Here is a 27792-nt window from a genome sequence, read left to right on the forward strand (position 1 = left end):
TAGGCAGTAATGTACTATTCTTCAGCCACTGGTGGACGTCCTTTCTCTCCCCCTCCCTAGTGTCCCGCAGCTGTAGTTTGAAAAACAAACCAGGAAAGCAGGACAAGAGTGCGAATGGAAATGGCCAATGTGCGAGTAGAATACGGCAAGAGTAGATATTGCAAGAAACCAGGATCTACTCCCCTATGCGTGGAAGCCACAGAAAGCCCACCAAGGCCTTTGCCCCCTCCCAGTGCTCAGGGAGCAACACGCTAGAGGTTGACTCCACCTTTAGACGCCATCTGGCTCGGAGCCTGTGAGCTCAGGAGTCCATTGCAGGAGACAGGATGGCGCTCGTTTGCAGGTTGCCTAACCTAGACCATCTATCTAAAAAGCGAAACGCACTGCCCTCGAGGAGTTGGTTCTGATTCATAGCAAGCCCGTAGGACAGAGTAGAGCTGCCTCTGTGGGCTTCCAAGTCCTTACATCTTGATGGCAGCATAAAGCTTCATCTCTGCCCTGCAGAGCACCCGGGGTCAAACTATTGACCTTGCAGTCAGCAGCCCACGCCGGCCTCACTGTACCCTCCACCTTTTCCCATTCTCGTCCATTCCCTCGGGGAAAGGGCTAGGGAGGAGGACACAGCAAGAGAGAAAGCCCGTCAGATGACCGTGGCCACGTTAGTGCCTCTTATGACAAGAAGCCTGACCCCTGTCACCTGTCTTGCTAGTGCTTTTTAAAAACTGTGCATAGGCTGCTTTATAATTCACATTATTGAATATCATCACACTCTAAACTTCAGCAAACATAATTACTAAGATTGTTATAAGAGAAAGGCATTCTATATAATTTATATATTACATATGGTATGTTTTAATACACTGTACTATATTATATATAAAGTTAAGTCTTTATGCTTTTAATTAAATTAATATCCTTTTAACTAAATTAATATGTCCCCCTTATTTTGCTTTTCTGACTACTTGGATAACCTTTGCAGCACTTGACTTTGATTTTGACCAAAGTGGCTGGGGGAGAGATTTGCTGGCTCTCTAAGCAGAAAATCCTGTTAGGAAATGTCCACGTTGTTTAATACACACAGCAGCCTGTAAAGCAGCTTTACTTAAGCCTCTGCATTCTCAAACAACTCTTGCTCTGATTTGGGTCTTCCAGTCAGCACCCGGAGAGCATTTTCTCGTTGCCTGGGAAGGGGAAACACTTTAATTAAAATGGACAGAAAAGCCCACACCAGCCGCCAGTTTTCAACTCACCGCAACACTAGATGTGTTTTAGTGCCGACATTTGCTTCACTTTCGGTCAGAACAGCTGCGGACTCTGTGTCCCTGTGTGGGAGCGGGAGTGGAGGCTGCCGGGCATGCCTGGGCCTTCCAGTTCACCTACAAATTACAGCCCTGAGGTCGGGCAGGCTGCCCGGTGTTGTAGAGAGTTTTGACTTGAAGAGGACACAGAAAGATCAAGGTCAAACCTATGCCTCCTTAATAAATGATTCTAATCTCCCACTCGTTTCCCGGACGTTGTGTCCCATTTTTTCTAATTCTTAGGTAGTACTAGATGGGAAGGGCTGAAATGTCTATTCGTAAGAGAAGGGTTATAAGGTAGCAGTGCAATCTTAATAAAGATAAACAGTTTATTTGTATTCACATCGGGAGACATGATACATATGATTAAGTGGAAAAGCAAAACAACCTATATTTGATGTGTAAATAAACATTAACAAAAGGAAGATTTACGGAGTGACTTTTGAAGGACCCTGAGCTTCGGTGCTTGGAAAATCCCAGGTGTCCACTGGAAATCTGTGGTTGGTGCCTCGGGTCAGTCTGTCAGGCCAGGCACGTGGAGCCCTTAAAGGTGGTGAGAGTGGCCTCTAAGAAAGAGAAAGAGCCTTATGAGGCCCAAAGGGTTCTGCTGGTCTATCTTGAGCATGTCCTTATGTTTCTATAAAATGAAGATAAAGATGTGATACCTACTTTGTTGCCAAGAGGATATATTTTACAGACCTACAACAGAGCCTGTCTCAAAGTAGATGTTCAACGAATATTTAACAGAACCTCTTCATCAAATGGTAGAAAAAGATGCTGGCATGATAGAGTACGCTTGGGAGCTCTCTGAGGGAGAGCTACTTTATCGGAAACGAACCGTGCGTCCACTGAGCCTCTGTGACACACTGGACCGCAGGCTCCTGAGGCAGCTGTGAAAACAGTGAGTTCTCTGTGTCCTTTACGAACATTAGTTATTTTCACTGAGTTTCACGTACTTCTAGAACATTCCAAATCTCTGCATTTGCTTCAGACATGCAAAACGATCTGACACCATCACCATACACACCAAGGCTGTTTTCATGAGTGACAGCAGAGCCCCCATGGCGAAAAGCCTCTTGGGAATGTAGTATAAGGTGTGGGGGAGCCAGCCCCCACCGCTACTCACAGGCTCAGTAAGCACAATTGTATGGTTGAGATGTATATATATTATATTAAAGTCATCGAGAGCATGAGAGATACAAGAGATATTATAATGATGCAGTCAGACACATTACATGGTAGCATTGCTCACCTCAGCCCTGCTTGGTGGTCCACGTGGAGAGAGGGGGAAGGGAGCAAGGGAAAGAGGACAGGAGAGGTGAGGGGGAAGGAGAGGCAAGCCAGACCAGCGAGTGAGACCTGTATTGCTAACGCAGGCCTATATACCTTTTGGGGGCATGCAAGCCCACTAATCACTGGTAAAGACATAACCGTCACAGGAAGGGGTTGCACTATAGGTTACACAGCAATGAGAGGGGGTGGTCTAATACGCGCAATAGGAAGGGGAAGGATTGGGGGTATACATGTGACAAGAGGGGGCGGATCCTAGATACAGGATGGCAACCTAACTTTGGATGTCACAGAGCCGGTTTGACTTGTTCCTGGCTCAACTGATAGAGCCCATTATCCTTGGGTGTGAACTCCACCTAGAGGAGCCTGTCCATTGTCCCCAGCAGCAGGGAGCAGACCTCTCCCCACAGGGTAAAAAACATGTTTAAAGGCATTTACCTGTTCCACTGGCCCTTTAAGTATTGCAGTCACAAAATAAAATTTCCTCATGGTTGTAGACCCCCAAACTTGAGAGGATATGGATTTTGTCACACCTCTCCCCAGATTCCGGTTTTATTGCCGCCCCCTAACTTGAGGTATTTGAATTCAGAGGCCTAGAAGCAGGCATTAGAAAACGTGTTTTATTAACTCTCAACTTTTCTTGTCAACTTCACGAGATTTTTTTTCCCCATGCTCACTTTTCCGTTGCTATGGTAACTCCCCTGCCTGTCACCCTGACACTTGAGTTGAAAGCCATTGTCAGTCTTCACCTCTGTGGCTGGGCTGGGTTATTTTTAGATTTACCGTATTCACGCATAATAGTGAGCGGATGTGCCGCCTGCACTTGCCTGTTCCTGCGCAGCTGGGCTGAGCTGCCAGCCTTTCGCAGGACTCTGAGCTGCTCACCCTGCTGGGCTTAAAGCTCACACCCTGCTCGGAATGGAGGCAATGCCTTTCATTTCGACATGGTGGCTCCCAGCAGTTTGCCCTTGCTTTGCTGATCTGTGCAAACAATGGGAAGGTTAAGTGCAGTGAATTAAGGGACATTGTGTGTCCCATGCCCTTGTTGAGAGTAGTGTGACTCACCTGGCAGGCGTGTGTAAAGGCCCTTAAAGCCATCCCAGGAGCCCCAACCCCAGAAACTGGTTGAGTGGTTGCACAGCTAGAACCTCACAAGCACCCAGACCCCAATCCAGCCCTCGGCTCCTGAATCTCCGTTCCTTCGACAGAGGCCACTCTTGCATCAGTAGTTGGATTTCCGGTGTTCAGCACACACATCAGTACTGATTTCAGGGATGTCAAAATATTTACGCAAGAATAAGTGGAACGAGGAGGCTAGTTCTGCACAGTGTTTTATCTGCCTCTGCACGAACCTCGTGCACTGATTTCCTGATGGAAGAACGTTCAGCAGATGTCTGTAGAAAGGAACACGTGAGCACCAGGCGGCTCTCTGTCATCTCCCTTGTTAGAAGAGCGGCGAAGAATTCTTTAAAATTAAATGCTGTGTTTGCTGGTGGGTGTCACCGGTCCACAAACGTGGGGTGTGTCATCAGGAGAGACTAGTCCTAGAGAGGAGGACATCGTGCTTGGAGAAGAGGGAGACCCGAGATGAGGTGGATGGACGCAGTGGCGGCAACATGGGCTCAGACATAACGACCAGTGTGAGGGTGGGGCAGAACTGGGCAGTGTCTGGCTCTGCTGGACACAGGGCCGCTGTGGGTGAGAACTCCCTGGAGAGCACCCAACACAGCAGCAGGGTCCTCTCTAGACGGCAAAGCTGCACTTGCCCTGGGGTCTCTCTGCAATTCAGACACGGAGTCAACTGGTCCCAAAACTAAGCTGCAGGGCATCCCACCCAACTCCAAGGTGCGCTGATCTTCCTGGTCCCTGGGCCTGACAGACTTCAGCAACCAGGACCGGGAGCACCTACCATTAAGGGGACACATTCTAATTAATGTTCTCATGGTTTTCACTGTATATTCATTTTTAGAATGTACTTTGTTCCGTTGTTGAGAATATGCACAGCAGAGCATGCAGCAGTTCAACTGTTTCTACCTGTTTAGTTCCGTGCAAGTGGGGCAGCCACCTCTCTGAGTGGCTCTTCCTCCATGACAATAAATCCACTAAGGTTCCTATAGAATCTTTTGAGTTGCAGCCAACAGATCTGAGGAGAGCACAATGCCCGAGACAGACATTTTTTACTAGTAAAGCTAAACTATTCTTTGGTTTTAAGATGACTTCAGGGGTTATTTTTTAAGGTTGAAAGATTATCTCAGGGCAATAGGTTTGAGAGTCCATGCCAGTCTAGGTGGCTCTAGAAAGCTTTCATTCCAGATTTGAATTACTGTTCTATAGTCTCCCCTTTCAATAAGAGTTCTTCTATAGAATCTTTGGTAGCCAGGCACCATCCAGCTCTTCTGGTCCCCGGGCAAAGGAGACAGTGCTCCTAGACACACATTCTCAATCTTCCTTCTTTTCCAAACTCTCTTTCTTCCTCGGTTGCTACAGGGACATAGAAACTCATGGTTGTGCTTTTATATAATTTTCATTTAAATAAATTGCTAGGTGGACAATAGCCAGGGCCTCAAAATTCAGACATAGGTGCATCTCAGTTCTGTAAGAAAGAAGCTCTCAACATCCTCTCGCATCGGAATCCTGCCTACAGACTTCTCAAAATCAGAAGCCCTTCCTTCAGCTTGTCTGCAATCTTTCCCACTGGTTTCAGTATTAGAAGATTTGGTCAGCATGTTCCTTATACAACTCTGTACCGTTTTAGAAACAGCACCCTGACACGAGCTTATCCCTTCCCAGCCTCGGCGACCACAACTCTGATCCCATGGCCTCCGCCACACTGTCCATCCTCCATCCTTTCTGCTCTCTTGTTTCCAAACGTAGTCGCTCTCTAACATAATATCAACATCCATCATCATTATTACATGTAGTCTAAGTTCAAAGTATGTCAACGTTTAAGTCTCCTCCCGCCCCCTTCCGGAGTGGACATTGGAAACCATTGTGAAGAATGCCCCTCCCCAAGTAGCATTTTAGCAGTCCCCAGATTGTAACAGTCTCTCAGACAGACATTTGTTGCCCTGCTTTATCAGACATTTGGTAACACAGAGGAGCCATCTTTTTAAGTGATCACTCAGTCCTTCTAAATCAGTGAGTCAGTGAGAGACTACCCTGGTAGGTGGTAATCTTATTGGATTTACTATTATTATTTAAGTTCCGTCGGTTCTAACTATTGCCATTGTATTTGGGAGCTTTGCTATGGGACCTTTTGCTCCCAAGAGCCCCAATTACAAGGCAATAGATACACCAAACCCCCGCTTTCCAAGGTGGAGAGAGGCAGCCCTCCTCATCGCGTGCTCGTGCCAGAATGGCAGGAGGAGGCCTGGATATCTGTTGCCGAGGATACAAACCAGTTGCTGTCACCTAGATGCCAACCCCCGATGGCCCACGGGTATCCGAGTAGGCCTGGGCTCCAGAGGGTTTTCAGTGGCATATTTTCCAGGGTCAACCACCAAGCCTGCCTTCTAAGGGGCCTCTGGGTGACTCAAACGTCCAGCCTCTCTGTTGGTGGCCGAGCATGTGGGCCATTTTACACCCCGCAGACACTGCTCACCCATGATGGCATCACCACGATCTGCCGACTTCCGTGACACCTTCAGCACCAAGCATCTCACAGCCAGGACCGCTGAGCTGCCCCCCAGCCCCACGGAGGAAAAAGGCCATCCCAAGCGTACAGCCGAGGAAATTCTGACTCAAAGTTTTTGTGTGCTTGGCCGCAGGTTAAACATGTAAGAAATAGAACCCGATAGAATTCAGACCTGGTTCTGCCTGAGCCCACAGCCTCTTTCTGGTTGCTCCAAACCAGCCACTGGGGACACACACACACACACACACACACACACACACACACACCGTCCTCTCTCACTGTTAACAAAGACGCACGCACACACACCACACACACACACACACACACGTCCTCTCTCACTGTTAACAAAAGCAAAAGGCCGATCCACCCAAACTCTGGAAACTGATTTTCTGCCGGTTAGTCGAAAGTTCAAGGGCGGTGTGCTCGGCCAAGCACCTCAGAGTGAACATGATTAGAGGACGGCGAAAGCCAAGAACAAAGGCTAACACGCCGTGTTTCCGTCCCTTTGGATGCCAGCCACAAACGACACACGGCTTTCATGAGGTCCTCGAATCCGGCCGCAATTCAGGCCTTTATGGCCTGAAAGTCACAACGGATTTCATCTTAAACCCAGTGCGAAGGTTCCTTTGTGACAAAACGACGTGATTTTAGATTAACCCTAGCCAAATGGCTATCCAACCTGATTGGTCCCATGGAAAACTGATGGCAAAACTCCAGGATGTGCCACGTTGGTAAGGCCCCGCGGTTACTAAAAGAACCAGTGACAGGCCTTCCAGCATCACATGGACACACAAGCCATATTTCTGCCCATTCCGAGGAAAAATGACCCAACAGAATGCAGAAGTTATCAAACAGTATCAGTAATATCGCATGCAAGTAACATTTTGTTGAAGGTAATTAAAAAATGGTTGCAGCGGTACATCCGCAAGGAGCTACCAGAAAGGGAAACAGGATTTGGAAACGGTCATGGCATGACTTCAGATGGCTCTTGACTGATAGCTGAGAAAAAAGTTTACTTGTATTTTATGCTTTGCAAAGGCATTTTTGACTGTATGCATCCTAACAAACTATGAACAACATTGGGAAGAAGGGGAATTCTAGAATACTTCATTATGTTTCTGTGCAACCTGTATGTGGGTCAAGGAGCAGTCGTAGGAACAGAACAAGGGAATGCTGCATGGCTTAAAGCCAGAAAAGAACCAGACTGCTGAGAAAGCAGCCTGCAGAGCTGGACCCGGTGAGGAAGAATGGGCATCAGGACGAGAGGGAGCCTTCTGAACCTTCCACATGAAGGTACCACAAGCTTGCTCGCTGAGAGGAGCGCTTCACGCACTTGCTGGTGCAAACCAGACTATAGCATTCATTATGGATTGCAAGTCACTCTAAAGAGAACAGAAATCCTCACATCCCATCAGCATGATAAACGGAGGACAGATGGAACGTGTCAAGGTTTTAGTTTTGCTTGGCTCCACAGTCGGTGCTGTTGGAAGCAGCATCCAGGAAATCAAAGGACACTGCATTGGGAAGATCAGCTGCCAAACCCTCTGTCAAATATGCAAGAGCAAAGATGGCACTTTGAGGACTAAGGTGTGCCCGAGCCAAGCCAGGGTATTTTCAGGTGCCTCACACACATGCGAAAGTTGGCTATTGAAGAAGGAAGACCAAAGAAGAACAGATGCGTCTGGATTCCGGTGCTGCTGAGGACTTTTGCAGGTACCGCGGGCTACCGAAAGGACCCACAAGACTGGAAGAAGTGCAGCCAGAATGCGCCCGAGAAGCAAGGATGGTGAGACCCATCGAGAGACTGGACATCATGCGTGGTAAGGGAGGACCAGTGAATTAAAGGAAGGATTTCAGAGACGGGTGGACACAGCGGCTGCCACAGTGGGCTCGACTATAACAATCGTGAGGACGGCGCTTCCGTCTGTTGGGCCTCTGTGCATCAGACAGCTACGCTTCTGCTTTCCTTCCTTTGAGAAATGAATTCTGGTGTTTCACATCACCGGCCTTTAAATGGAAGTTTTTAAATATATGTAAAGGCTCTGTCTCTAGTTGGCAGTCATGAATGGCATGACAGATTTTACTTGGAGGAGTAAAAAGGAAAAACACAACAAAAATCAACCAATGGCTGTCTCATTGCTCCAGCGCCTCGTGACTCCAGAGGAGAGAGTGGAACTGCCCCTTAAGGTTTCCAGGACTGTGCTCTGCATGGAAGCTGATCGCCACACCTTCTCTTGCAGAGAACCTGGGAGTTCAAACGGTTGACCTTTTAGTAAGCAGCGGGGCGCTTAAGCGGTGTCCCACCAGAACAACAAATCCAGGGAAATCACATGCCAAACGGTGGAGAGCCATCCGTGAACACTTGCACCTCTTGTGCCAAGCGCCTCAGTTCCCTTAAGAGAACTATTTATTGATCTGAAGACTTGTAATAACACATTTCTGCCTAGTCCTTCCCTGGGATTTTCCTAAGTAGTGCTGAACTTAGAATCTTCTGCCATTTTCTCAGCTGGGTGCAAATCAGGGCTTTTGGTTATAGATTCTATGTGATCTGCTTTTTTGCTCTTTAAGACGATGCATGAAGTGCCTGACTCAGAGCCAGACACTTCTGCATGTGGCTCCTTCCACTTCTCCCTCCAGGATGTGGGTAATTCTATTAGGATCCACTCATTCTCTAGCTGAGAAATAGCCTACCTACTACTGTTCCTGGGGAGATAAAAATCAGACCTGATGCTAGCAAGAATGCCCTTGCCTTGAGTAGATTCCTATGTCTCTGCTCTCTGACATAAAAAAATGGGTTCTGAGAGAAGCAGCTTGAGATGGGGTGAGGTGGGGAGAGGGTAATCTAAAATCCAGGGAAGAGGCGAGTACGACGTCAGAGGCGGAGAGAGAAAATGAAGATACCTCATCAGAAATGACACAGCCTCCCCGGTGGACCAAGGCCTCAGAGGCACTGGGAAGGCGTGCACGAGCGTGCTGGGAGGCGACAGTGTGCCGCACAGGACATTCGCCCCTGAACTTGGTCTCTGAGCCGGATCTGTGAATGAGGTTTCCAGAGTAAGAGATGCAGCATGAGGAGGCCTGACGACTTGAACTTGAACGTAATGCTTGGGCACAGTGACCTCTGAAGTAAGGAAGAGACGTGATCTTGCACAGAGGACCTTTTGGAAGGGGGATGGCGTTTTCAAGGACAGCTAAACAGTTACCTGTTCCTAGGACACCCCAGATGCCCCCTTGAATGTTTGCAGCATGGAACTGGTTAGGAAAGGGATGTGCATGGGCAGCGCTTCTCAGCTGACCCGCTCTCAAGACGGGCTGAGGATGAGGGTGTGCTGCTGCTGGGCCCCAGGCTCTGGCTCTGGCCCTGCCAGGCCACCCACTCCCTCTCCTCCCTGGACACCTCGCCTGGAACTTGCAGGCCGGAGAAGCCTGCCAGGGCCGCTTTGGTCTTCTTTCAGTGGAAGAATCGGGATAGTTTTCACTGTGTGTAACAGGGAATTTGGCTGCTAATCACATAAGCCTAGCAGACAGAGGAGTAAACAAGCCAGGGATGATTGTTCTTCTCCCTCCAGTACAGCAGCTCCACATTGTGCTCAGTGCCCCAAGCTCTTCCTGGCTTCTGCCCACAATCCCCAGGCTGGCACCCATCGTCCACGTGCCCACAGCAGGGAGCACAGAACCCCAGCCAGCTTTTCAGTAGGAAAAAGGGAAGCACCAAGGTCCACCCAGCACTCTGAGCCAGTCCACTGCGGGCTTTTCCAGAAGCTCCACCCAGGGCCTCTCGTGTACCTGACTGGCCAGAGCAGTGCGGTGACCGGGGTCAGCTGTGCCCTGTAGATGGATCCCAGGTGACCCACTAGAACTTTGGACCCAAGAGAGCAAGCGAGTAGGCTGCAGGCTTGCTCACAGTAAAAGCGAGCCCCGAGGCAAAGTGGCCGCATGATTCCCATCTTGGCCTATCATCTCGATCAGAGAAGAGCTTTCTGTTCCATCTTGCTAACACACCCTTCGTCACCACCCGCCTTCTCAACCTCCCCACAAGCATCACCACCACCGCTCTCGGTGAGCATTTGCTGGACACCCAGGAAGGCACTTGGGTGACTCAGGGGGCGCCTGACCTGAGCATGACGCCTTCAGTCACCTCTTACGCATGCTCAGTGAAGTGGAGATTCAACAAAGAGTTCACCGTCTTCTACCTGCCAAGACGGAGCATTCTCGGGGGGCTCCCATTGTCACGTTGGTGTTTGGGGAAGTCTGAGTGCCTTCCTGCCTTGTGGGGCTCCAAGGAGCGCTCTGTCCACATTGGAGCGAATACCTGCCCTGATCCATGTCTGTGGCCTCTGATCCTCAAGGTCTTTGGCCGCTCTTGCTGCTGATCATGAATGTCACTCTCACGTTGGGGGGCAGGAGCAGGTACTTCGGCCAGACCCTCATGCTTGAGGACATGTGCCCTAGCCAGAGACAGTCAAAGAGTCAGACGGGAGACAAAGACAAAAGCTGTCCTCGGCGCGGCAGATGCATCACAGTTTGTGCCTGCAGACTTTCCCCTTTGCTAGGTGTGGCTTCCAGAGAACTGCCCCCAGCCCACCAGAGTTCCTGGGTCCTCAGAATCCCCCCCTTCCTACAGATGTCTTGTACTCCTGCCTCTATGGGCTGAGCATCCTCTTGGAACCTGGGAGTTGTCCCCTACAGCCCCTGCCTGGCCAGGAACTGGGGACGCCCCCCAACACACACACCCCGCAGGACAGCCAGAAGAACTTGCCACCCTACAAGGCCACTCCGCTCTCTGGACACTGCCAGGTGCCCCGCTGCCCCGCCTCAGGCCTTCGTGTGCTCCTCCTGGAAAACCATGGCAGTTGTGAAAACAAACCCCACCTTTTTTCATGCTCTACGAAACCTTCAGAAAGGGTTTTCAGTATTGTGCTCTTGGATGCTGTTACTGTCTTGTTGAGTGGATTGTATGTTACTGTTTTGTTTGTTTGTCTCATTGAAACAAATTGTTACAGGCTCTTAGGGAAACCAGAAGCATCCCTCTGTAATTGTCTCTTGTATCGCTCTGATCCCAGGTCCACGGCTTTCCTGTTGTGGGGCGGGCCTTCCTATGAGCCAAAAGCTACAGCTGAGTTTTCTGATTCAACAAAGGCCACAGTGTGTGTAAGAGAACTTGTCCATGTGGTCTGTGGATTCATTTTTACGATTCTAATCGGTTGTCAGGCTGGCAGTCTGTTGAAGCCATCAGTCTTTGCCTTCTCTTTTTCTACAGTGCTTTGAAACTTTTCTGTGTTTGCTCATTCCTTCTTGAGTCAGACAGTACTTATTGTATACCTCATTGGGATGGGCTTTGTTCTGCGGGCCAGGAGGATGGTGCTGAACAAGGGGCACATGGATAAGCTGATGTCAGACAGTGGCAGGAGCGCCTCCTCCTGAACAAACGTGGTAGAACAGAGACTAACGAGGGACTGGGCTATGGTGGCGTGGTGCTCAGCAGTTCTAAACCACCAGCTACTCCGTGAGAGAAAGACGTGGCTTTCCACTCCTGTGAAGAGTGACAATCTCTGAAGCCCACAGGGGCAGATCTACCCTGTCCTAGGATCGCTGTGAGTCGGAATCGACTGATGGCAGTGAGCAGTGGAGGCGGGCAGGAAGGTTGCTCTGACGACGTGACATCGGAGCATGTGTTAGTCTGGGTTGGCGAGAGAAAGATATCCAGAGACACTCATATGTGTGTAAAAGAGAGCTTTATATCAAAGAGTAATTGCATGTTAAGAAAACAGCCCAGTCCAGATCAAGTCCATAAGTCCGTGATTAGCCCCTGTGTCCGATACTGGTCTATAAAGTACTCTTAGGACTCAGGCAACACATGCAATGATGCCGAATGCAGTGTGATGTGATGCAGGGAGATCACAGGCTGTTGGGTGGAAAGTCTTGTGGATCCAGTGGTGGTGGGAGCATCTCCAGGGCTCTGGCTGCCATCGGCATGGCTCCATGTGGCTTGTCCACAGGACTTTGAAGCAGAGAGAGTGGCCCTCCTCTGATGATGGCAGAATCAAGAGAGACTTAAGTTCCCAGAATCCTCATGAGAGGGCCACGCCCACAGGGAGACATCATCAGACCCGACTGACAGGCTAGACTCCACCCGTCCCTATGATTATCCTCAAGTTGACATGAGATTGTGTAACCACCACAGAGCAGGAGGTCCAACAATGAGGAGCCAGGTGCACATAGATATGGAGACAGAAGAGGCTCCTGTCTCACAGGCCAGGGAACACCAAGGGTACTGGCACTACCCCTGGGGTGTCGAGCAAGCCAGGAGGGAGGGTCCTCTGAGCTCTGGCAGCTATGGGCAGCCATACAGGGAATGTGTGCATCCCAAGTAGAGACTGGGGCACCTTAAGGGAGAGAGGACAGTGTCCACGATGAGGGTGACAGCAGCGGAGGTGATAAGAAATCCGTGGGCTCTAAGCATGCGCTGTTGGTAGAGCTGCTGGCATTCTGATGAATTAGATATGGGTGGGGAGGGCAAGACTGGGAGCACAGTTTCTCAGACAGCCCTAAGAGGTGGGTGAGAACGCAGGAGGGAAGTGGTGAGCGTACCTGATCTCCGGCGTCTAGTGTGTGAGCGATCGTGGCTGGTCCTCCAGTGTTGAGTGTAGTGGAGGCCCAGCTCCCTGCGGGATCCAGTACTGGCCTTCAGGTCTTCTCTTGCCTTTCACACAGCTGCACAGGGCTAGCTTCTCCCCACAGTGGCCCAGGGGGAAGTCACTCACAGAGGCCTTCTCTGCTCAGACTGTCCCTGCCCTGGATCTTGGGGCACCCCCTGTGCTTGAAACCTCCCGCCTGCCCCTCCAGACCCAGTCTCCTCCTCTGCTGCTCCCTACTTGTTGGGGAAGCATGGGGGCAGTGGCCTTTCAGGAGCTCCCTGCTCCCCGACTTCCCCAGCTCCCACAGGATTCCTGAGCGGGAAGCCTGGCTTGGAGGGGAGAAGGATGGGGCGTGGCCCCCTGGTTCCCTTCCCTGCTGGGTCACCTGGTTGTTGTTCTCCTCCAAAGAGCAGAGCTTCTGTGGGGGTCCTCACCGACCCCTGGGGGTCAGTTACCTCCAGACCTGATGGTGACTCAGGCATAATTTTGAGTTTTGCTGTAAAGGAGGAGAAGGCACAGGCCACTGCAAGTGTGGCACACCCGTGAGCCACTCGGCCTGACACCAAACCTGGTGGTCGGCAGCTGATGCGGTGGACCCCTCAGCGCCAGGCTGAAGGAAGGACTTCGCCGGTGGAGACGCCCCATTAGTGGGCATCGTGGACATCGTAAGGGAAGGTCAAGGTGTTGTGCCACAAGGGTTAGTTAGCCTTTTATTTCCACCCGTATGTTGAAATGCCCACGTACTTTACTGTCACAGCTCCTTGAAGGCGGCTTCCGGATGAACTCCGATCAGCCGGGCACAGTGTTTGTCCTCTAGAGAGAAGCGTGAGCTGGCGCCCCTGGACTCAGAGGCCATGTAGGGCGCTCAGGCGGAGGAAGCTCCCCCCAGAGGTTGGGGAGGCGGTCTAGTCTATTGACCGCATCACATGCCATGGAGGGAGCGACCTGGCAGGAAGAGAGCGCGCTGTCTTGCTGGAGGGAGCGCTGTGCTGGCCAGGCTGGTGCTGCCCTCTCTGAGCAGTCCGGCCATTCCCCTGGCTGCACGTTGGCAGAGTGCCACTGTGTGGGCTTTTGGTGTGGCTGCCGGGGCAGTTATACCCAGAACATGGGTTATAGAGTATCTCTCTTCTGTTTTCAGTAAACATCCAAGATGTGATACTACAAGAAAATTTGGAAAAAGAGGATCAAATTCTGGTTTCGCTCGCAGGATTAAAACAGGTATGTGCATTGACAGGACTCTTTCTTCCTGTCCCACAGGACAGTCCCTTGGTGCCTACTGTGTAAGGGCCCTCCAGGGTATGAGGTAACCTGGTACTGAGCCATCAGCCGCCCCTCATTCCCTCCCAGCAGAGTCCCACCCTCTGCGCCTTCTAGCAGCTGTGTCTGAGTAGCTTGCAGCCAGGACTGGTCCCCCCAACCCCATCATGTGTGCTCCTTGCCCACCGCTGCTACGGCAGGCCCAGCCCCCCATTCTGCCATTGCATTCGTAAATGCAGGCATGTCCCAAGGCAGGCATTATAGCACCACCGACAGCAGGCCTTCAAAGCACCCCATGCCTACCTCCTGCAGAACTAAACAGGACATACGTAATTGTCCACGAAAAATAGTATGCTGGGCCCAAATGCCTGCCTGTGTTCATCAGAGCTCCAGCTGGGTGTGCAGGCAAATGGTGCCTCCTGCCCCATGATCGCTGCCAAGGATGGGCACTCATGCCTCACCCTGGGAGGACCTGGCCATTAATAGTCTGTTGAAGTTGTCCTTGGTCACTGATAAGACGATGGCTTTGATGAAGTTGGATTTCTTTTTTTTTTTATGGTAATGTCTACACTTTTGAAAAAAAAAGTCTGTGACAACCCTAGTGTCAGTGTATTAAAGAATTTAACTATCATTGAAAAATGCATGCAATCATTGTTTTCATTTTTGTTCTTCCTCTTTGAAAACAGATCAAAGACATTCTAAAAGGTTCCCTGCGTTTCAACCAGAGCCAGCTGGAGGCCGAGGAGAATGAACAGATCACTATCTCCGACGACCATTACTGCTCCAGTGGTCAGGGCCAGAGCCAGGGCGACCAGATGCCTGCGGCCACCAAGCAGGTACATGAGCTCTGATGGGCAGTGTCCCATGAACTCAGTTGGCATGGAGGCATGTTCACATAAATCCTTCAGAGTTAGCAATGCCAAAAGCCTTTTCAGGGTGCCAAGCGTGACATTCATGTCAGTAAGCCTTGCTGGGTTAAACAGTGAGCTGCCAGCTACACAGGCATTGGCTCACGTCCACCAACTGCTCCCGGGCCTGCGCCTATACACATTGACCAGCCCCGGTTACCCTAGGTCAGGCTGCTATGGGTTAGAATCAACTTGAAGACAGTGGGTTTGGGTTTTTCGGGCTTAGGTGAAGTTCAGCTGTAAAATATCACAAAGGGCCTAAGCGGGCTGTTCTGTACAACTGTGCAGGTGCAGTCAGCCCAGTGCTGGGGGGTGGGGGGTGGCGGGGCGCCATCCATAAGGGTGACAATGAGGAGACTGGTCTCTCTCAGAACTGCCCTGTGCGCAACTACATGTCTACAAGCAGCAACTTTGTCCCAAGCCTCCAGGCAGCCACGCCCATTCTGTAGTTGGAAAGCCAAGCCTCAGCAGGCCATAGTGACTACCCTCCACTCCACCCTCCATGACCTTTGACCACGTGTATGCTGCGACTTCCAGAACTCTTGGTGCTAGGGTTCCGGTTCACATATGCGCAGGTTGATTCCAAACGGAACCTGTTAAAACGGCCCTCTGGGGTCTGTGGGTGGCCGCAGACACGTTCTCTCAGGAATGCGCTTGTTCTTAGGCTGATTCTCAAAACAGCACTTTCCCGAGGACCTGGTACACCATTCAAGGCAGTGAGGGCAGCCCCACCGTTATGGTAATTTCTTTTTTTTTTTTTTTACAATTACAAAGGGATCATCCTGATGGATTTTCTAGGAAGACCCAGGATGGCCAGGGGCAATTATTATGAGGAAGTGTTAGAGAATTCCGACTGTGTTGGTGAGGAAAAGGCCTGGAGAGTTACATCCATGAGTGCTTTTTTTTGCATCCTGGCAACAGACTTGCCCATTCTTCAGGGGAAGGAGGGGCTGTCCTCAGATTTGGCTGGGAATTTCATTGGGAAACCTGATCCCATTCCCTCCACAGCCCTGATCTTTGTTCCCCGCAGCCTGATTTGCATTCTCAGAAGCCAGAGATCATTTGGAAAGAACACAATTTTGGGTCCGCAGAGGATGCCAAAACCGTGTGGAAGAGCACAGTCGTTTTAAGGACAGGGCTAGACTAGCCGCTAGCGTGACGGACACACTGCCCTCAGAGGGGTACAGACCCAGACGGAGGGCATGTCAAGGGGAAAAACAAACAAAACCGCTTCCCATCTCCGTCTTCTGGTTTCCTATAGGTTTCTGTGACTTTGCAGCCGTACTTTTTAACGCACCATCATATTTCACTGGCTCGACCTTTTTTTTTTTAACCGAAAGATCCCTGAGGGGAGACTTCTCATCCGTGTCCATCCTTTAAGACCAAGGTCGGCAAACATTTGGGTCGGCAAGGCCAGGCAGTAACTGTTTCCATTAGGCAGGCCACATAGAGTTCTCTGTCACACATCTGTCTGTCTTGATCACAATGTTTTAAGAAAAAGCATCTCCAAACCCCAGGGTCAGATACAACTGTCTGCTTAACTTACCCCCTGGTGATAAGCCATGGCCCCGGAGCTGCATGGGCTTGCCTGCAGAGGGCGCCCAGCTGGCCAAGCCTAAGGTAGGGCGGGTGAGTAAGCTGGCACCCCACTGCCCACAGTCCAGTGAGAAACACCCAGGTCTTCCACGCTGCCCGTGTCTAGCTGACAAGAGTGAAAGGTGGTTTCCGCGTGGTTCGTAATAATACTGAAAGCAACGCCTCACTACGTACTCATCTTGGAAAATGAACCTTAGCCAAAACTCCCACCCAAGCCGTTTATTTTCCCAAAGACTAGCTCTCAGATGTTGGGAAGTTATTTGCGTGTGACTCAAAGACCACAACGCGGCTGCTTCGGATAGGGCGGCTGTGTGGGTCTTGTGGCTCCTTTCCCATTTCAAAGACGCTTCGAGAAGAGGAGAAGACGACGCACGCGGGTTCCCTTCCCTCCGCTCCGGAAGGCCCTTTCCCGAGACGCTTTGCGTTGGCCTTTCTTGCCGGGTGAAGGCAAGCTGGCATTGCAAGTGCCGTCCCAGATGTGGCCTTTCCCCCAACCACCATCTGTTCAAACAGTGTTGCGCATGGCCTAGCCAGCACCTAGCAGCTGCACATTTGAATGGGCAATTTTTATTGAAGCCGTTATTATGGTTTTAGGGGAATGTACGAAAAACACGACAGAAACAAGAAAAACTGTCCCCAAAGCTCGTGATTATGCTTTCAGTCGCCCTTCCGGACTTCCGTCTCTGTGGATCCACCGCGGCCCGGGGACGCAGGGAGAGCTTCCCGGGCCTGCTCCGCTGCCCCCTCCATGCCTCGTGCAGGGAGAACGAGAACACAGAAGGACGTGTGTCACTACCCATTCCCTGCCCTGGCCCCTTCCCCATGGTTGTTAGCCGTTTCAACGCAGGAAAACGCCTGAGGAAGCCGGTTTTGTCTGCGGAAGGGGGAAGCGGGCAGGCGGTGCTCCGGGGAGGAAAGGCGAGAGCAATCCCGGATACACGCCAGCCAGGCACACGGACAAGCCAAGTATCTGAGGGCTTCCGCTGTCCAGGCCAGCGATCTGGACAAGGCTGATAAGGGGCCAGGGGTCCCCCAGACAGGAAGCCTCGACTGCCTCCTTCCTGACGGGACTTGTGTCCCCAGCATCGGAGAGGCCACGAGGGTTTGGAGGCTGGCAGCGATTTCCGTCACACTGCCCTTAAGGCGGGAGGGAGGTGCTTTACTGGGGGGCAGGGGGGGGTGCGGCTAGAGCCAGGAACGATGTGCATCCCAAGAGTGCAGCGTGAGAGTTTGAAGGCACTTTTCACAGACGGATTTGAGGTTCTGCTGTGCCAGGCGAAGAGGGTGTCCTGGGTTGAGGGGCGTACCCCCTGCCACTGCCCGACTGCCCGCTCCTGTAACAGGGTGGCAGGAGGCCGGCTTTCGTGGCCTTGTCTGGAGAGGAATCCCCAGCACTGGGTCTGCCTAGGACCTGTTTGTGCCACAGCTTGTTCTGACCTCGGGAGTGGATCACCCTCTTCGCTTTCTTGCTTAATCTCGACCCGCACCCCCTCCCCGGGGATGGCGCAGAAGGGCCTGGCTCACCGCTGAGGGCAGAAGGGTCCACGGCTCACGATGGTGCCCTTCCCCATCAGGAACTTGCTCATGTCCTGGCTGTGAGCCACTGGAGTATAGGGTGGCCTGGGGGCCCTATTAGACCCCACTCTTTACATGGAATCTGCTCTTCAGGCTCCAGGCTCGGTGGTCTCCAAGCTCGGACAGCTCTCACAGGCAGCCATCCGGCCCGGAGCCCCCTGAAAGCTCTCCCATGAGCAGGGGGTGAGCGCCCTCTGGCTCTGGCCGCTCCCACTGGGGATTCACACGCACACGTCATGCCAGGCCCACCCCCAGAGGGGTCACTGCTGTCCCCCCCAGTTTGTAGATGAGACTGAATGAGAACAGGCCACTTGCCTGCCTGGGTCCCGGAGGGGAGGCTGGGAGGGATCCCCGCTGAGCACAGCTCTGCCCTGCACCACAGCTCTTGCCTGGACTCCTCCTGGCCCTGGGGCATCTGGCTTTTAGGCCGCCCTCTCGGGCTCAGCCAGTGCCCTCTGTCACCCACCTGTCCGCCTGTCCATTTTCCACAGGGCTCCTCGGAAGCCTCTGGGCACACAGATGGCGCGAGCTCAGATGACTTCATCCTGGTGTCCAAAGACGAAGGCGGCGGCCCTCGGGGGCCCACCTCAGGCCAGCTCCAGCCCCTCCGCACCCTCAGAAGCACGTCCAGGAAAGGCGAGGCCTTGGCCCGCTCCCCACTCGTGTTCTCTGACCCCCTGATGGGCCCGGCCTCGGCCTCCTCCAGCAACCCCAGCTCCAGCCCGGACGACGACAGCAGCATCCACAGCAAGGACTCGGGCTTCACCATCGTGAGCCCCCAGGACTTCTGACCCAGCCGGGCCAGACTGGCCCTGCCTCACCCCCACAGCTCAGAGCACACACACCCTGCCCCCCCCCCCAAGTCCAGAGGCCGGAGAGCCCTCTAAAGCCAACACTTCTTTCCCAGCATGCAATTGGCATTGGTGCTGCCCACTGGAATGCTTAGAGAAATCCAAATGAAGCCCATGTGGCCACAACACCCAGCCTTGCTCACCAGAATCCTGGCAGCCTTTCTGGGCCTCGACCCCCAACCCACCCGCACCACTCCAGGCCACCCCAGCAGGGGGTCAGACACCCGCTGTTGGCAAAGCCAGGCCACGGGGAGAGCCACTCGCCCTGCCCTCTGCCTGACTGAGGAGTGAGTGACTCCTCCAGTCTCTCTCGGGGCATCAGGAATAGAAACAGTGGTTGATGCCAAGAAAGCATCTCCCCGGGAGGCCCGCGTCGCCATCAGTCACCCTCATCCCTGCCTCGGGAAGCCATACAGCAGAGCCGAACACACAAGCAGGGACTACAGCGAGTCAGCCCCAGGGCGGGGAGACCCCATTCCTGACTCACGGGAAAGTTCCAGGATCTAAACTTCAGAATCATATTTAGGTATGAGAATATGTTAGATTTTTTTTTCCTTTTTCTTTTTAGTTGTTGAATACATTTCTAAACCTCAGGCCACTGCTGTCCCTCCTTCAACAGTTGGGTTTTACCTTTTAGAATTTTTCATAGCCAGAAAACAGGGTCCCTCTGTAGCCCATGTTTGCCGCACTGGTTTCAGAAGCCGCTAGAATATCCCTGCTCCGGCAACAGGAAAATGTCTGACATCCTGGGACGCCCACCTTCCTGTCGGGTCGGCCGGGATGCTGCCCAGCCTGCCAGCTTCAGCAGTATGCACCGGTCAGCTGAGGGGTGAAGGGGAAAACCCGGTGCCCACTCGTTCAGATTCAGATGCCTGGGCAGCAGCAGGGAGTTAGGCCTGGAGCCCCATCTCTGAGGAGCAGGCTTTCCTGAGAACATTTCTGGTGCTGGGAGGACCCAGGGTTTCTGTACCTTTCACCGGTGTTGGGGCTGCAGGGCAGGCCTCAGCTGGGACAGTGACGGGGCAGGGGCCAGCCTGGGAGCCCAAGCCCTCCCCACCCTCCCTTGGCAGCTTAGGAAGCCGAGATGGGTGCATTGCCTCTCTGGGCCATTTCTTGCCAGTGCCTCAGCCTTTAGTTGACGGGAGGGGTGGGGCCATGCTGTCAGACTGGGCCCTAGGTTCCAGCCCTGCATAGGGGGGCGGGGGGCGTTGTTGGCTCCTGAGGCCTCTCCTTAGAAGCTGGCGAGGCCCCGGGCGGTGGAAACCTTCCTGGTAACAAGTGGGAACCAGTGGGAAGGAGCCGGCGCCGTGTGCACATTCCTGCCGCTGCTAAGGGCACAGTCCCCCGTGGACAGATGAGTTCGTGACACCACTACCTCCCTCTCCAAGAAAGCCGGCTGATGCGGAGAGGCGCCGAAGTAGCCCCAGGGTTTGCGCTGGGCCTCCAGCAGCGGGAGGTGACACACCCGCTCCAGGTAGGCAGGGGTGCCCCACTGGCTGTCGTGGCCCCCAGAGTAGGGTTGCTGGCCCTCCACGGTTGCTTGGCACATGTGCTGGTGAAACCTGGTGGCTGTGCCCTCCAGCGGTGGCCGACTCCGTGCCCTGGGATGCCACTCTCACCCCCAGTGCAGATGCCACCACCAGTGACTTTGTCACAAAGGAAGGTGGCCCTGTTTTCCCATCTGAGGTGACAGTCCCCCAGCAGCTTGGCCACCGTCACCTGCTCACCCCTACGTTGTCCTCTGCCTGAGAGCAAGTCTCACACAAACTGAGTGTCTCTGGCCACACAAGAGGCCTCTGGATGCCCCGCCACCCCCGGGAACCTGAGCTGGTTCCCTCTGCTGGCTGCTGGTCTCCCCTCTGGTGCCTGCCCTGTGCCCGCGGGCCTCGTGCACTTCTGGAAGAGACACCCAGGGCAGGGACACCAGCTCCCATGGGCTCATAGTGCTAGGCCTTGTCCCAAGTGACTTTATTATCATTTTTATTCATATTTTAGAATTATTGGCATTTTTATTAGTCGCAGTGCCATTAAAGAATGTGTTCATCTTTATTTTATCAGGTACTACTTTGGTTTACTTGCACATTTTTTTTAAAAAAACCTGAATATATGAAACTCTTTTGTTTTCCTTGAGCCAACGTGGTGACCGGCAGAAACCTTGCCTTGGTTTGATAATTCAGTTAAAGTTATTTTATACGCACACAGCTTAGATGACTCTCCCATTTCCCATTTTCTGCTTCTCCTTAGCACAGCCCCAATGTGTTTCACGCATGCCTCTTTGATCAAACGGAAATTGGAGCTTAAAACTTGCCCCTGTGCATTACATAGGAGAGTCTCAGGCTAGAGGAAGACGCTCCCTAACTACTTTGCCTTACCCATCCGCATTTAACCCGTCCACGGTCTAACTCCACCGGGAGCTCTCCTGAGATGACCTCCGGACGTTCAGTGCTCACTGCAACGTGGCCAACGACTGAAGCCCCGAAGAACAAAAGACTCTCAGGGCCGGCCTCCCAGTGTCCTGCCCCAGGCTGCGCCCAGGGAGCTGCGGGGCACAGGCCGCCTGGGGCGCCCCGGCAGGAACCGGAGCTCCCCTGCCCTCCCTGAGGGACAGCCTGCCAGCGCTGACCTCAATTTATGGTTCCTTTTAAATTTCGTTGTTTTTATTTTTTTTTATCTTTAAAGAAATGACCCCAGAGGTCATTGCAGAACAAGAGCACGTGGCGGCCCACGTCTCCACCTATGGCCTGGCTGTCCTGTGGCACCCACAGTCCACCTGGCCCCCGTGGGTGCAGAGCCCGAGCCTGGAAGGCCAAGGAGGGCTCCCGGGGGCGGGACAGGCAGCCACCGGGCTTCCGCCTCGCAGGCCAAATCCGGGCGCGTGTCTGCGCGCGTGGCGCCCTCGGTGTCCGTTCCCAGTTCTGCGCCTACAGTGTTCGCCATAGGGTTCGTGTTCCACTCGGTGCCCACGTTGCCATGTGGTTCTCACACAGTGGCGGGATTCGCTTGATTCCGTGTCTGCTGTCCCAGCTGCGCCACTGATCCTCAGCCCCCTCCCCATCGTCTTTTTTCATGCTGTAACTCAAGATGATGTAAGAAACCGTGTAGCCTTTCGGCAAAATGATCCCTTGAAAATGATTATAATAAAAGACTAACGTGAAACCGAGCACATGGCTTGGCTTGTTCCAGTCTAGGGTGGGGGTGAGGGTCCAGCCAACAGTGGGGCGGGATGGGGGTGGGGGTGAGTGGGGAGGCAATTGTGCCCCTCTGGCCATCAGATCATACTCCTCAGTCTTAAATGACAGTGAAGGTAGAAGCAGGGAACCATGAGACCTGCAGCTCCTTGGGAATTGTGCTAGACACGCGCACACGGATTGTATCGGCCACAAGCTCTGCCATCAGAGGGCGGGGCTGATGTACTCTCGGCTGTCCCATGCAGACCAGTGACAGGCTCTGAGACGCTGGCCTCCCCTACTGGCCCCAGAGCAGCTCCCGGCCACAGGCCAGCACCTCACCCCTGCAGGGCCCTGCAGGGTCAGGGCCCGTAGCTCTCCCTTCCCTGGCTCACATCCCACCCACTACTGGTCTTCCCTCTTTCCAGAGAAGGGACTTGCCTTTGAGTCTCCTCTCAGGTCTGCTTCTGGGCGGCCCAGGCTGTCCCCAAGGCTCCTCGAGGCAGAGGGGGTCCCTGGACCGTCCCCAGCCATGGCTGGGCAGGAGGAGGAGAGGCTGCTGAAGCCCTTGCAGACTCGGGGTGTGGTCATAGCTCAGCGGAGAACAAGTCCCGCCATAGAGCTGGGGCAGCCCTGCCCTGTCGGAGTGCTTGCCCAGGTCCCCCGGGATGCCCCCTCCACCTGCCAGTGAGCAGGTAGCCAAGGCCTGGGTCCCCTGCTAGTGGGACTCGTGGCAACTCCGTTTTCATATTGCAATTTAGGGCCTGAGAAGAGGCCCCTCTGACCAAGAGAAAGGCATGGCTCTCACAGAAAGGCAAGGAAGCCTGGAAGATGACATGAGCCCCGGAAAGGTCACCCCAGGTCAGCCCAGTGGTCTTCCACAGGCCCCAGGGGGCACCCTCACTCCGCGTACAGCCCTGCCACACAAAAATAAATAAATAAGCCCTTCAATGGTCAGGCAAGAGCAGAAGAGACCTGACTCTAGAGTAGGAATGCCAAAAACAGGTGCTGAAGGGGCCACTGAAGGAGTACCCCGTCCAGCTGGAGGGGCCCGGAGGCTGCAGAGGCAGCAGGCGAGCCGAGGGGGACAAGGAGGTAACCTTGCCCTATGGGTGAGGGCACGCATGCCCACTTCCTTCGCAGTGATGCGGAGCAGTCGGGGTGGAGGGTCACAGCAGCCGCACCAACGCTCTGCACTGACACGCGGCGGTGCCTGGACACTGGTCTGTCCGGTCAGTCAGCCATAGCCAGGCAAGCGCACACAGCCCTGCGCACCATCTGCTTCTGGAACCCCCAATGCCTCTCAGACCCAGAGAAGCTGGAGATGTTTAACAGGCGGCAACACGGGCACCCGGGCGATGCTGTGGGATGGGCATCGGGCTGCCCACGAGGGCAGCGGCTCAGACCCACCAGCGTCTCTAGGGGAGGAAGATGTAGCTGTCTGCGGAATCACTGAGTGGAAATCCCAGAGAAAGGACGGCAGGCGAAGGCTCTGCAGTCAGGAGCGGGGTCTCTGCCTGTCCAAGGGCTTCACTGACCCTCAACCTGGATGGATGTCCTCACCAGCCTCCTCAGCTGCTGCCCCGGGGCCAAGCCAGGCTCCAAGCACGGCCTTCCCAGCTTCCAAGTGGGTGAAGTGTTGCCCAGTGACTGCAGGCAAGGTCAGTCATTCAAACCCACTAGCCACTCCACGGGAGGAAGAAGAGGCAGTTGGCTTCCATAAATATTTACAAGCCCCCAAACCCTAGAAAGCAGTTCAGTTTTGCCCTATCCGGTCATTTGGGGTCACCATGTGGCAGCAAGCAAGCCCCGCTCCAGTTCACACCTGGTGGTCACCAGCCTCAGTGGCCAGGCGGCTTCTTGGTGACACCCTGCCAGACTCCTGCGGGTGCTAAAGCTTTATCGCACTTTGGCCCTTGTCCCAGTCGCAATGAACAGGAAGCAAAGTACCCGGAGCTCCTTAGCACAGAGCAACCATTTATTATGCTGATGCACTGTGTCCTTCAGGAGTTCAGACAGGGCGGACCATGGCATGCCCACGGTGCATCAGATGTCTGGGCTTCGTGGACACTCAAATGCCACAGTTGGGGTCATGTGAAGTGTCACTGGCCAAAACGTCCAGTGGTTGATGCCAAGACCCTAGGCAGCCTCGGTGTAACGGCAGCGTCCCTGCACCATCACATTGGCTGCCTTCTGTTCAAGACTCAAGGAGGAGACACAGAGCCCACTCCTTCCCAGAAGGCACGTGAAACTGGAACTTGCCCTTGGCCATATTTGTAGCATCAAGGCTGCCATTGGACGCTCCTCCAGGGAAGCAGGAGGAGGCCACGGCCATTCTGTGGCAGACTGCAGACTGCGGCTGCTCCAGCCACCACGGAGAGCTTACGGCCTCCATCCAGACCCTCGGGAAGTCTAGCTGCGTGTTCCCCTCCCTTGGGGTGCCTGCTGTGACCTTTTAAAGATTCACCTCAAAAATCTCTCTCACCAACAGCCCCTCGGGCCCTGCCTCTATGACTTCCTAACCAAGAGTGGTGGCCAGGATGCGATGCTAGTTTCTGGGGCCAGCTGCATTCTGTGTTGCACATGAATCCTAGTCTGTATGTCCGGGGTTCAGGTGGCCAGGTGGTGCCGTGGGTTAGGGATTGGGTCGCCGACCACAAGGTCAGTGGTTCAAACCCATCAGGTGCGCTGTGGGAGAACGATGTGGCTGACTGCTCCCGTCTAAGGTTTGCATTTGCCGACACTCTCAGTAGAGTTGGTAGGAGTCAGAACCAACTGCTGGCAGTGGGCCAGGTCCATGGCTGTGGTGACAGTCCTAGCTTGGAAGGCGTTGTCTCACTAGGAAGGAGCTGGAGCAATATCGTGGATTACACACTGTGCTGCTAACCACAAGGTCGGTGGTTCACATGCACCAGCCCCTCCACAAGAGAAAGATGGGGCTTTGTGCTCCCGTAAAGATGGACGGCCTCAGAGACCCAGAGGGGCAATTCCATCTTGCCTGATGGGGTCATTTCAAGTCAGAATCAAGTTGGCGGCAAGGAAGTGCTGTTCATTATGAGGCAGGATTAGCATGGATGTATCTTGAGCTAGCACCTTACTCAAAACTCAAATCACTGCCATAGAGTCAGTGCCGGCTCAAAGGGACCCTAAGACACAGGATAGACCTGCCCGTGTGTTGCTCAGACGGTAACTCCTGGCAGATGTAGGAAGCTTTGTCTTTCTCCCTTGATTGTTTCAAACTGCTGACCTTTCAGATCCCAGCCCAACATGTAACCTCCATCCCTCCGGGGCTCCGGCACCGTGCTCACAGGTGTGCTCCGAGTCACTACCCTTGGTTTCACTGAAGGCTTGGTCTGCATGCTCTCTATCTGAGGGGGTTTCCAAAAGTTTATGGGGAAATTCCGTACTTTCAATTCCATCCGTTTTTTGAAGTCCCCTCACACAACTGCCCCGTAAACAATGAACAGTTGATGTCAGAGGGGCATGACTCGGTTAGAGACTCTGTTCCCTGTCCCTAGCACACAGCTAGACCACATTCCGCAGCCTCCCTCAAAGTTGGCTGTGCTGGCGCAGATGGGGTATGAGGGGAGTGGGGGGAGGAGGAAGAGGAGGAGATGCATAGAGGGCCTTGAGTGCGGCCTGGGGAACCTGGGACGGGCCTTCTCTGCACATTCCGAGTCCCGCCCTGCCCCTGTGTCATCCGTCCACTCTCACAGACACCACTCCTAGGGAAACAGCCAGCACTGTCTCTTGCCATACCCCAGGGCTGCTGGAAATTTGGGAAAGATAGAGGCAGATGTCAGGGGACACCTGAGTGCCATGTCACTGGCACTAGTCCATATTCAGGGGACACCTGAGTGCCCATCAGATACCAGTGCCCAGACCCCTGCCTTCCGGGCCCTCGCTGACTCTTGGCCCATAAAAGGGAACTTTGAGCAAGGCTCCTCCACCTGGTCCCTGGGCAGTGCCAATAGTTAAGCACTGGGCGACCGACCCAAAGGTTGCTAATTTAAACCCACCCAGAGATGCCTCAGGGTGGTTCTGCATGGGGCTGCTAACCACAAGATCGGCAGTTTGAAACCACCATTGGGTCGTTGAGAGAAAGATGAGGATTTCTACTCCCGTGAAGAGCTGCTGTCTGGGAAACCCACAGGGATGGTTCTACCTTCTCCTGCAGGGTTGCTATGGGTCAGAATCAACTCAATGACCAAAGTTTGGTTTGGGCTTTTGTCTCGTGCTTCTTTTGCCAGAGGCACCTCAGCAGACCGTCCTGTGGGCTCCTCTGAAAGAGCCCGGCATGAACAGCAGGAGGGCAGCTCTGCCCTGTAGCACACGGGCTCTCTCACGGACAACCTGCAGCATCCGGTTGGTTGGTTGGGTTCCTGAACAAGCACCTGTAAAAGGTGGGATCAGGTCTGTTGAGTGCCTGCCGCCCACGGTGCCCCGTTCACCCGCCTTCACTCACAGTTCAGTAACTCACGGGGGGCAGGGGATGGCTGCAGAAGGCACAAGCCTTGGGATAATTTGTTCAAGACCCTGCTCCAAAGCAGCCAGATGGCAGGGTTTGGGTGGTCTCAAGCTCCTGCAGGGTAGCAGGCCGCCCATCTCTGGGACAGAAGGCAGCAAGCTCTGTGTGGTTCTGTCCACAGCACCAGCACCAAAACCCAAGCTAGTGTGTGACAAAACATGAGATTGCAAGAAGAAAGACATATATCAAAATCAATGTGACAGCATGGCTTGTTCTCTTGCCTCTCATCTAGTTATCTACTTACCTACTATGGTCGTTGCATAATCTGTTGTCAATTTGAGATGATTAAGAGTGAATGGGGTAGAATTAAGCCTGTCAATCAGATCGCAGCTTGATGATCTCATTTGGAAACATTAAGGAGATAAATAGCTTGTTGGAGGCAGGACACATGCTCGCCCCCAAGAGATGTCTCTACAAGACACATGGGGCTAAGCAGATAACAGTGAGAGCCTTGGACCTGGAGGAGCCACGTGGAGACCCACACCACCACTGAGATACTTCCACTGTCACTGGATCCACAAGACTTTCTACCCACTAGCCTGTGATCGTCCTGCATTTGGCATCCTTACATGTGATTTGTGAGTCTGAAGAAGAATTCATAGATTGGTATCAGACATATGGGCTAATATCGGACTTAGGGACTTGCTCTGGACTGAGCTGGGATGTTTTCTCAGTATTCAATTGCTCTTTAGCCTGTCCACAGAGAGGACCATATGAGACATGACATCCCTCACTGACCCATAACCTTTCATGAGACAACACTGGAGACACAGTGTGGGGGTGTGCAACAGAAGAGCAAGGGAACGGAGCAGCGAGGTGGCCAGGGAATGCTGAAGGTGGACTTTGGGGCCAGGCAGTGGTGCCCCAACAGACTGGACTGGAAAACACTCCTAAAGGGCAACAAACAATCCTTGAACTCACTACAAGCTTTTCTTTCTTGTGTTTTGTTTTGTTTGTCATTGGTTTGGTGTTGTTGTTTTGTTGTATATTGTTGCTTGGTTTTGTTCTGTCTTGTTTTTGTGCATTTTATTATCTCTGCAGGTCTGTCTA

General features: G+C 53.2%; 1 protein-coding gene across 3 annotated transcripts in view; it reads left to right on the forward strand.

The window, feature by feature from the left end:
• Positions 1-22207, forward strand: part of TBC1D5 (TBC1 domain family member 5) — a 570856-nt gene extending 548649 nt beyond the window's left edge. For all 3 annotated transcript variants that reach the window (XM_045297525.1, XM_045297524.1, XM_045297526.1), the window contains 3 exons: positions 13999-14078; positions 14804-14953; positions 18688-22207. In XM_045297525.1, coding sequence (XP_045153460.1) covers positions 13999-14078; positions 14804-14953; positions 18688-18987 — 530 coding nt within the window. In that variant the 3' untranslated portion in view covers positions 18988-22207. The remainder of the gene's footprint in view (positions 1-13998; positions 14079-14803; positions 14954-18687) is intronic.
• Positions 22208-27792: the final 5585 nt, after the last annotated feature.

Source organism: Echinops telfairi, unplaced genomic scaffold (assembly GCF_000313985.2).
Source record: "Echinops telfairi isolate 266 unplaced genomic scaffold, ASM31398v2 ScPeMD7_7420;HRSCAF=8458, whole genome shotgun sequence".
Lineage (NCBI taxonomy): Eukaryota > Metazoa > Chordata > Mammalia > Afrosoricida > Tenrecidae > Echinops > Echinops telfairi.